The sequence below is a fragment of the Physeter macrocephalus genome, chromosome 14 (genome assembly GCF_002837175.3).
Source record: "Physeter macrocephalus isolate SW-GA chromosome 14, ASM283717v5, whole genome shotgun sequence".
NCBI lineage: Eukaryota > Metazoa > Chordata > Mammalia > Artiodactyla > Physeteridae > Physeter > Physeter macrocephalus.
In genome coordinates this window covers 88,242,594-88,253,124 of record NC_041227.1, presented here as the reverse complement: position 1 = coordinate 88,253,124, position 10,531 = coordinate 88,242,594, and the positions used below count along the sequence as shown (strand labels likewise).

Here is a 10,531-nt window from a genome sequence, read left to right as displayed (position 1 = left end):
GCACTGGTTGAGAGTCCGCCTGCCGATGCAGGGGACACGGGTTCGTGCCCCGGTCCGGGAAGATCCCACATGCCGCGGAGCGGCTGGGCCCGTGAGCCGTGGCCGCTGAGCCTGCGCGTCCGGAGCCTGTGCTCCGCAACGGGAGAGGCCGCAGCAGGGAGAGGCCCGCGTAACGCAAAAAAAAACCCCAAAAAACAAAAAAACAGCAACAGATGTCTCAGGAACCTGCCAAATTATTGCGAGGCCACCAGGACTATCCCTATTTCGCAGATAAGGAAACCAGGGCTTAGAGAGGTGAAGAAATGAAATATGTCTGCGGCAATCAGTGTGGAGGCACAAACAACCGTCACTCGACACTCGCTGCTGCAGAGCTATGTGTGTGCGTGCGCTCACGCACGTGCAGGAGATGAGGGAAGAGTGGGTCACAGAGGGCCCTGAGTGTCGTCACAAGGAATCCGGGCAATGGACGGAGTCTCCCAAAGGGTTCCTTGCAGAGAAGTGGTGGTGAAGCGGAAGGGTTGGTAAAAGCAAACTCCCATTTTTCCAAAGTGCGCCCTGGCTCCAGTGTGGAGGGTGCGTTGGGAGGGGGACAGGGAGGTGGGTCAGGAAGCAACAGGCGGGATACAGAGGATGGCAGGCATCTGCAGGAAACGTTCCTGGCTTTTCCATAGACGCTCAGGAGGCAGAATCGACAGGGATGGGCATCAGATTGGATGCGGTGGGGGGGGGGGGGGGCGGGAGGGAGGGAAGAGCCAGGAACGACTCCTGAGGATTTGGCTGGAAAAACTGAGCCCTTGGTGGTCTTGCTCATCAAATTAGAAAATAGAGAAAGAAGAGCGCGGCTGGAGAAGATCACGAGCCTGGTTCTGGACATCTTGGGTATTATTTCAAGCAAGTTTTGACAGCATAATATTTTCTTTTCTTCCACTGGGATTATATAAAAACTTGTCTGTTGGACTCGCCAGTCATTGGGGAAAATTTCCTATTTTGGTGGGGGGGTTTGGAGACAGACCGACAATCTACTCTAAGGATCGCAAATAGGAAGCAGATACAGTCTGTTGGAGCGACTGTTACAGGGGTAAAAAAGGCTCAGGTATGGGTCTAGCATAGACGGCTGGTAGAGCTCCACCCCCTCCCCCCGGCAAAGCCCTCTCTGGGGTCCTGCCCACACTCGCATCAGAAACTAAGCCCCACGCTGCTTCCCCCTTTTCTCCCCTCTACCCCAAGACTCCCAGACATTTATTGTACGTTTTTGTACATTTAAGAATATTTCGGTTGGTACTTGATGATATTTTCTCACTAAGTTCCTCCTCTTTGACATTCTGGGCTACACACATTCATTCCATTCCAAGCATTACATTGTTTTAAAGCCTGGTAGGAAAGTTTTCAACAGGAAGGCATGTAACTGGAAGCTATCCTTTTTTTTAATTAATGAGTGTGTCTCCAGGTGTCTGTTTTATTAATACAACGATCCACCACATTTCCCTGATCCTTAGACTTAGCTGTTGATCAGAGTGTGAAGAAAGGTCAGCCAGGGGCTTACCCGGTGGCACAGTGGTTAAGAATCCGCCTGCCAATGCAGGGGACACGGGTTCGAGCCCTGGTCCGGGAAGATCCCACATGCCGCGGAGCAACTGAGCCCGTGCGCCACAGCTACTGAGCCTGCGCTCTAGAGCCCGCGAGCCACAACTACTGAAGCCCACGTGCCTAGAGCCCGTGCTCCGCAACAAGAGAAGCCACCGCAATGAGAAGCCCGCACGCCGCAATGGAGAGTAGCCCCCGGTCGCCACAACTAGAGAAAGCCCGCGTGCAGCAACGAAGACCCAACGCAGTCAAAAATAAAATAAAATAAATTTATTTAAAAAAAAAAAAAAAAAGGGAAGAAAGGTCAGCCAGAGGAAAGCTGACTTTTCTCTATTCCACATGCCTCTGGCCAACTTCTCCGGCCAAGAAGAGCAGAGCTGAGATCCCCTGGCTCACCTATGGCAGCCTACCCAGGTAAACGAGAGATTCGGAGAGGAAATAGACGGGCAAGAGCTGAATTTGCAAATTCAAATACATGAAATGAGAAAGTAGCTTTAGGGAGATGAATTTGTCTTTCTTTACCCAAATAAAGGACTGCATGTACCTAAGGGATGCCTAAGACACCAACCAGCACAGGCTGAAGCAAGAGAGCTTAGGTGCTTGATGTAGAAACTAGTTAGGGGTGTCAGGGGATAAGGTAAGTCCAGGAAATCAGACAGCTATCCTCAATAGGGAAAAAGGGGTGCACAGTTAGACCCCCAAATGGAACGTGACCCCAGGTGATAAGCATCTGAGAGAATGTATTTTATGAAGCTCACATGACTGCCTGTAGTAACTTCTAAACCCGCTGCCATCAAATAATATCTTTTACTCTGACAAGAAGTTGTGGATAGTGAGAAATGACTTTTCTTAAATGAAGGAGGTTTTTTCCTTTCGATCAATAGTCAACCTCCTGTGTCTGAAACAGAATTCTCAGAGTTTTCATTTCATGGTGTTAAAGTGTAAACGCAAGTATTCACCAGACCAGCTTCAAATGTAGAGCTTTTACAATGGATAGAATATACGCTTTTCACTTCCTAAGCTTCACCTGTACCCATCTTTTAAAATTAAAAACGATGTTCTTAAGCAACTAGATGTTTCCCACAACTTCTGTCTGTAGGGCTTACGGTTCCTTTTATTTTCTGGAATTATTGTATTAATCCAACACAAAATTATTATCATCTATTCAGAAAAGTCTGATGGAAACTGTAACCTGAATAACATTCAAGGATTTTTCTTTTGAAGCGGAAGGCCAGCAATTACCGCACTGGAGAAGGCTATTTTCTATGGTGCGTTTCCTCAGGAGAGGAAATGATTTTTGAGAACACCGAAGCCTTTTTTATTCTAAAGCAGGCTAGTAACACCTGTACACAATCCTTCTAGACAACAATAAGACTTTTCTGAGGTTTCGTGTCGTGACCATTTAATTTAATAGCTCTGAGTTTAAACAGGACACTAATACTCCAGTTAACTGGCACAACTGGTGAATTGGGGATTCCAGTTAACTTAGTTTTTCCATCAACTAATAGTAACCCATTTATGCAATGAAATTTCCTCGGCAGGATACAGGGGATCTGGACATCTCTTTTCAGGTATATACACTTCTGTGTTTTGTCTCTCAGTTTTACATTTTTTTAAAAAGAAAAATCAGCATTTTGCCGCCCATAAATCTTCAAATTAATAAACCAATAATCAACCACATGTCAGAGGCCTCACACACACAAAGAAAAGGTTAACTGTGATAGTATTAGCTAAAGAAAATAAACTTAGAAGCTCACGGTTTATATATTGATGAAGTCGAAGACATCAGAAGATACGAGAGATGACAGGTATAGAAAAATTTTTTTCCTTTAAAAGCATAAAAAGCGATGCTTGCTTTTGAAGAATCATGGCAAACAAAACATACTTTTTGAAATAATTAGTGAAAAGAAAAAAAATTTAAAGTTGCCCCTCATCTTTTAACCAGGAGAATAAGGACTGATTTTAGATCCTGACTTCAACTTAGCAGAATTAGAAAGCTTCAGAAGTTCTTAGAAATGGGACAGGTAAAAGAAACTTATGAAAATTTCTGATGTGACTTGCCTGGGGCCCAAAGACCCTGGGTCGTCCTCAGTCTTTCGCTGGTTTTGTTTTGAGTTTTTTTTTTTTTTTTTTCCTGCACTGCACGGCTTGCAGGGTCTTAGTTTCCCAACCAGGGACTGAACCCGGACCTGGCAGTGAAAGTACCGAGTCTTAACCACTGGACTGCCAGGGAATTCCCCGTGCTGGTTTTATGTTTTAATTAACAGATGCAAAGTCTTTCAAAGGCACGGATGGGGCTTGGTTTCTTCCCTCTGATGGTTTCCAGCAGGCAACTTTGGCCTTAGGATTTGAAGTTTTCTGGAATACTAGGTTCTGCTCTCCCTGCTTCCCAGGCCCCACCCCCCCTGGCGATCCTGATTCAGTGGTTCCGGGATGGGGCCCAGGAATTTGTATTTTTAGTAAGAGCATCATGTGACCCTTATTATCAAGGAAAATTGGAAAATATGGCCCTGGATAATTGGACTTGCCTAAGAACCGGGGTGGAGGTCACTGGAGCTGGGAGGGATAAGCAGGTTCCCAGGCCCCAGGATCCGGAGAGCCAGCCAGGTTCAGGAACGCCTGGGGTTGGACTCAGAAATCTGCATTTTTAATGAGCGCCTCAGGCAACATCTGGTCAACAGAAACATCTCTCTGGTTGCTAATAAGTTGCCAAACTTGACTCTGGATGAACAGAGAACCACCAGGATCAGGAGACACCAAAGTAACGATTCAAAGGGGGATACTGCGGACATCCCGGTCTCCCCGGGCCCAGGCTGCTTCCTGAGGCTCCTGACCTACCCTGATGGGCCACTTCTCAAAGGCCTGCCTTCAGCACCCAAGGTTCAGCCCAAAGCACTCTGGACCACAGGGTGCCCCCGCCTGTCCCTATATGAGGCAGAGCTAGGATGCCTACCAGCGTACCTCTGGCACTCTGCAGCACGCACCACCCTAGGGAAACACCAGTGGCAAACTCTCTCTCAGAAAGGTCGTGGCCTGGTTATACGATGCCTGCGAACTGCAAATGAGACCATTCCACGGTACCATCGCCTGGTCATAAACGAACACCCTTGTTTACTACAAATTCTGCCGAAATAAACCTGTCTTCACGTACAGTTGCTAAGGCATTTGTGCTCAGAAAAACAAACACTTGAAACACAAATACCTTCACATTTTCCCTTCAAAAGTGACTAATGTGCTCAATACTGAAAAGTTGCAAATGAACTTCTTCTGTAATCCCCGCATTACCGTGCTTCACACTGGCCAGTAACTATACGGACCTCTTTGAGGGTGCCGAGGGAAATGCCAGACCCAGGAAGGCTTGGAAGAAACAAATAAATAAATAAATAGGGCAAGATCACACATGGGATGCAAAACCCCACTGGAATGCTTCCCCGTGAAGTTAGTTCATGTTTCATCCAAACAGTTGAACTTGAACTCCAAAAGTAAACCTTGGCAGTTCAGCTGTCTTGATTTCAAACCTCTGGCCGTGTGGCTCACATTTGCAACTTTAATATTCGGTATGAAAACAAAGTTATTTAACCGTTAGCACAGGATTCTTCTCCGAAGGAGAGAAGGAAGGGGTGTTTGGGCCCACACACATATACTCATCTTTGACTCTAAATATCAGTGTACGACACGCAATGATTTTGGCTTCGGAAGACTATACTGTCTGCTCTATTGGGGTGGGGGGAGCAGTTACCAAAAAAATCTTGTCTTGAACAGCACCAGAGCTGAAGATTTTTATGCGTGTGAGCTGGAGGGTTTTTTTTATGCATGTATAGTACAAACGGTTCTCTTTCGTTTTGGAAAGAAAAAAAAAAAAGCACTTAAAAAAAAAAAGGTTTGGTGGGGAGGCTTTGCAGCGGTATTTCACCTCAATACATCTTTCAAGTTTGATGGCTCGTCAGCTCACGGCTTGGTTCTTGTCTTCAGCCTTCAGACAACTCTAAGGGGTCCGCAGCAGCTGCGGAGGCCGAGTCTTTAAATGAAATAAAGAAATAATTGCTTCGGGGAACAAAGGGAAGGAGGAAAAAAAAAAAGCCCCGTTAGCCGAACTACATCGTCCCTTGGGATTGCGCGCGGTGTGCCGTCCTGACGAATATACCGTTCAGTGTGCCAGGAAGGAATCCCCGAGCAATCCTGGAGAATCAGAGGAAGTGTGATGTGGGCGGAGAAGTGTGAGTTTCAGAGGCACACCTGGGTTGAAATCTCTGCTCGGCTACTGATTAGCTAAGTGACCTTGACAAAGGGCCTTCGCCTCCGGGGGGTCCCGGTTCCCTATCTGCCTTATGGGAATAACACTACCGACCTCAGGGCTGTAACGAAGACTGTAGGGCGCGATTATGCGACATGCTGGTTCCGTTAAACACAGCAAATCAAACACCCGTGGTTACCTCTGCCCCTTCCCCGACTCCACCTCGAGGGCGACAAATGGTATAAACCCATAACCCAAAAGAACAGGGGAGAAAATGATATCCAAACAGACGTATCAATACCGTGTTGGAAGACAGAAAGCACACGGGTAAATGATGGATGAGTGAGAGCAGGTGCTGAAACAAACAAGCTGAAACAAACAAACAATCCAAGAGGGCTTTGGCTGTTGCGCCAGATCCCTGGCAAGGCTCAGGGATGGGAGGCACCAGGTACTTCTGAAGGCAGAGCCAAAAACAGGGGGACTGCTTAAAGACCACACGAGGACCAATTAGACCTCCTCCATCGCCCCACACAACCAGCCGCGCTACCTGTGCACTGTCCTCTCAGGAAAGAGGGTCAGTGGAGGAATGGGACCAGAGGAGTTCTGAACATGGGGCAACAGGTGCAGAATTAGGAAGGGATAAGGCGAGAGGCTGAGAACAGATTAAACACACATTTTCACATGGGATGGTGAGTTTGCCGCCCGCTCCCTGCATTAGGCTCCCAGATGCTAGCAGCTAAGCCTCTATTCTCCAGCCAGGAGACCACACGACCCCTTCTCAGCAGAAAGGGACTAACCAAAGAGAAAAGACCTACAGACACTAGTATTTGGGGCCCCCAATAAAATGACTAGGTCCTTCCTGTCTGATAATCGCTTGTGAAACCTACAACTCAACACATCCTACCTATGCGTATAAAACTTTCAGATGTCTCCTTAGTGCTTCATTCTTAAAAAATTAATGGGTAGCCAAGCATCACTGGATATTTGACCAAAAAGAAACTCCCCCCAATCATACCCCCCCACACACAAAAAAAGAATTCAGCAAAAAGATACAATGCAAACAGAAGAAAACTTCAAAGAAACACTAATATGCTCAGAGATATAAAATGTTTTGTATCTATAAAACTAGAACAGAATAACTTTTTTTAAAAAATTTATTTTTGGGTGCATTGGGTCTTTGTTGCTGCGCGCAGGCTTTCTCTAGTTGCGGCGAGCGGGGGCTACTCTTCATTGCGGTGCACAGGCTTCTTCTCATTGCGGTGGCTTCTCTTGCTGCGGAGCATGGGCTCTAGGTGTGCAGGCTTCAGTAGTTGTGGCACACGGGCTCAGGAGTTGTGGCACATGGGCTTAGTTGCTCTGCAGCATGTGGGATCTTCCCGGACCAGGGCTCGAACCCATTTCCCCTGCACTGGCAGGCTGATTCTTAAGCACTGCGCCACCAGAGAAGTCCCCAGAATAACTTCTAAAAATCAGAAAACTTGAGAGTTTAAAAATAAGACAGCAGCAATAAGGAAATTCAATGGGAGGATATGAAGATGCTGAAGAAATGTCCCCCAAATGAACAAAAAGACAAAGAGAGGAAAAACAGGAGAGAAAATAATAAGGAAGTGAGAGGACTAAACCAGAAAGCCCAATTTCCAACTAAGGAATGTACCATAAGAAAAGAAGAGAGAAAACAGAGGGGGTAATTATCAAAGCTTTAATGTAAGGAAAAATGCCCAGAACTGAAGGAAATGAATTCCAGACCAAAGGGTCTACGAAGTACCCAACGCAATAGTGTAGGGTGAGGGGAGAAGTTACTAGATGGTTTCTCTTTGTGAAATTTAGACTACTGAAGCTAAAGGGAAGCTCTCAAAAGCAAAGCAGGACATATAAAAAAGTTCGGGAATCAAAATGGCACCGGACTTCTCAATATCAACAAGGAAAGCTAGAAGACGATGAAAAATGCCTTCAAAATTCTGATCACTAATTGTTTCCAACCTAAAATCCTATACATGCAGTCAACCACTCAGCTGCAAGGAGTAGAAGAATAAAGATATTTTTCAGCTCCAGGAGGACTTCAGGAGGGCTGACCCCCAAGGAAAACATTAAAAAGACAGATCATTTGATGTGCTTTTCACCATATCCACAGGAATTTCTTAGCTCTGAAGTAAGTTAGGGCAAGAATTATGATAAGCAAAGGGAAAAAAATGACAGGAAGTTTAGGAAGAACAAAATACTGTGTAAGAGAGGAAATCTGATTCTAGCAAGCTACATGGCTCAGCTAAAACTACCGATACAGTCAAAATGAAAATGCTGAGCAACGGTTTAACAATTGTGCTTTAACTCTACTGGTAGCACAGAGGGAAAAAGTGTTAAGTGCAAGGTCTTCCACAGTAGGAAGTTAGCAGATAACACCCAAAACTGCAATCAAATCAAGTCAGATTAGTATAATATTATTTAGAAATAAGAAAGTAAAATCCAGAAGAAACAAGTGGGAGAGCTGAAAGTACTTTCCTCGGAAGAGTGGGAAGGCCAGTAGGGCGGGCAACGGGTGGTCTCCTTTCCTGCTGTGAAAGGCACCCTGTACCACTATTTGTCTTCGTAAACTACACTTAGGCGTCACTTTGACTCATCGCCAGGCCGGAGTCTGTGTTAAATGCCTACCACTGTGGCCTGGCACGGGGATCAAAAGGGCAGGTGTGGATGCAACGGGGATGAGTGTCACCTGCATCTGTACCACATGGAATAAGCAGGTATTGGGGGCGAGAGAGAGAAGAGAAACACAGGTCCGTGACAGCCTCCCCGGGGCTGCTCCGCCACCACATGTGCGCCTGTGCACACAGAGCCACATACACCCGTAAGATCACAATAATCTAACACCACACACATCACAACACGAGCCTCCCAAGTGCAACCCAACCTGCATTCACTTGCTGCCCAAAGGGAGAAAAATCTCAAATCACATCTTGCTACCGTGCACAGAGGAGCAGTCATGGACGCTCTGCTCTACGAGTCCCAGATTTCTGGTAGACGGGCATCTTCTCAGTCTAGGCCGTACACAGTTCTCCATATTGTGACTTGTAATTAATCACCTCCCATATGTCCAACATATACTTGTAGATAAAAACGCCTTGACCATCTACCAAAAGCTCCCATTTGGGAAAGGGGAGATGGGAAACAGTCCAGAACACATACCCTTCTTGTCAGGCTGTGCTACCTCTTCCCGGGCATCCCTCTCTAGGGTCCTCCGCTGGGGAGGTTTGGGGGGTTTCCCCACTTTACCTGCGATCTCAAGAAGGAGACGCTGCACAGTGTGTAGGCATGGAAACCAATTCCAGGAAGGTGTGAGGATTTCATCGGACCTAAGCTATCAATCGAATGGAAGAGTTTCTGTGTGTTCTATAAAATCACGGTTGAATTATAACGCTCCGGTTACTGTGATAAATATTCCGTACCAGGAGCAAGCCTGCCTTTCTTGGAAAAAGTCTGTTTCTTTTCTATTAGATGGCGTCCGTGTGTCACACATCCTGTCTCCCTTTTTGTGCTGGTTTCCCCGGATTCCAGTCTTGGTGCTAAATTTGAGGCTCAAACATGGTCTTTGTTTATCAATCTGATATATTCTATTTATATTCTCGTCTACATTTGAACATTTTTAATTTCTTCTTTAGCAGCCTTGAGATTTTACACAGCTGCGTACACCATTTTATTGTAAGCCACTCCACGTCTTCTTTGGAACAGAGGTTACAAATTATACATAAAATCTATCCTGGATTAGAAGTTGGGCTATCTTTGTGCAAGTTTGCTCTGCAAGATTCTTAGATTCCAAGGTGGGGAAGAAATTAGGCTTTGGATCGTCTGCAAGCCTTGCCAGCCGGTCTTAACTGCTCTTTTGCTATTTTATCCCCCAGTCTTGGTCTGCAGGCCAATCTCTGTGAACTTATCCACCTCTTTAAGCTGTTGTGTATATTATGCTGTTGTTTCCAAGGAAAAGTTCCTTTTGAAATCCTCCAGCCTTGCCTTAGTTGAACTTGGGGGAAGCAGGGTTGTTTTTCTCACATGTCTATGTGTTCCTGAGTGCTGCGTGCTGCCAGCTACGCAGACCAGATCCAGAATCCGGGAACGGGCCTTAGAGTTGGGGGCCCAGGCAGTGTGAACCCAGGAGCTCCAGGACCAGGCCAGCGGGGGATGGAGGCTGCCCCTGCCCACTGGGCAGTTCCTCTACGTGGTGAACAGAAAACATCGGACAAATAAACGGGCACTGAACGTGAATCCTATAAGGGTAAGAGCGAAAGCATCTTGAAAGTCAGTGACACACTCTCACCCTTGGTGCCCGGTGCTGGGGCTTCCGTGTTAAGTGGCTTTGAGACCCGCCCCGCGGCTTAGATGTGTCACCACCGTGTGGCGGAAGAGAGACTAACAGGCACGCGGGACAGAGATGGATCCTGGTTTAGGGATTTCAGAACGCTTGCCCAAGCCATGGCTCCGGACGAAAATAGAATCTGTTTATTCAACTTGTCTCTTTCATAACACAACACAGACTTCAGAAAGATAATCATATAGCAGACGCAATAAAGAGAAGGCACTCAGAGGTTTCTCGAGCTACCTGCGAAGGGCTAAGCTCTTCGTGCTTTATTCTGAGGCCTACAGGGAGAAGTTTCCTCCTCCCACCCCCAGCCAAAAAGAACCCCCCTTCTTAACTTGGCCACTGAACCCCCTGGGAGCACAGTTCTC

The 10,531-nt window shown here is 46.5% G+C and overlaps 1 protein-coding gene across 6 annotated transcripts in view; it reads right to left on the bottom strand.

The window, feature by feature from the left end:
* STX8 (syntaxin 8) overlaps positions 1 to 10,531 on the bottom strand; it is a 251,274-nt gene that overhangs the window by 27,555 nt on the left and 213,188 nt on the right. Inside the window, exon 10 of one of the 6 annotated variants that reach the window (XM_055089711.1) lies at positions 5,373 to 5,602. The exons of the other annotated variants lie outside the window; for them this stretch is intronic. Coding sequence (XP_054945686.1) covers positions 5,553 to 5,602 — 50 coding nt within the window. The 3' untranslated portion in view covers positions 5,373 to 5,552. Of the gene's footprint in view, positions 1 to 5,372; positions 5,603 to 10,531 lie in introns of those variants that run through there. 6 annotated transcript variants of the gene reach the window in all.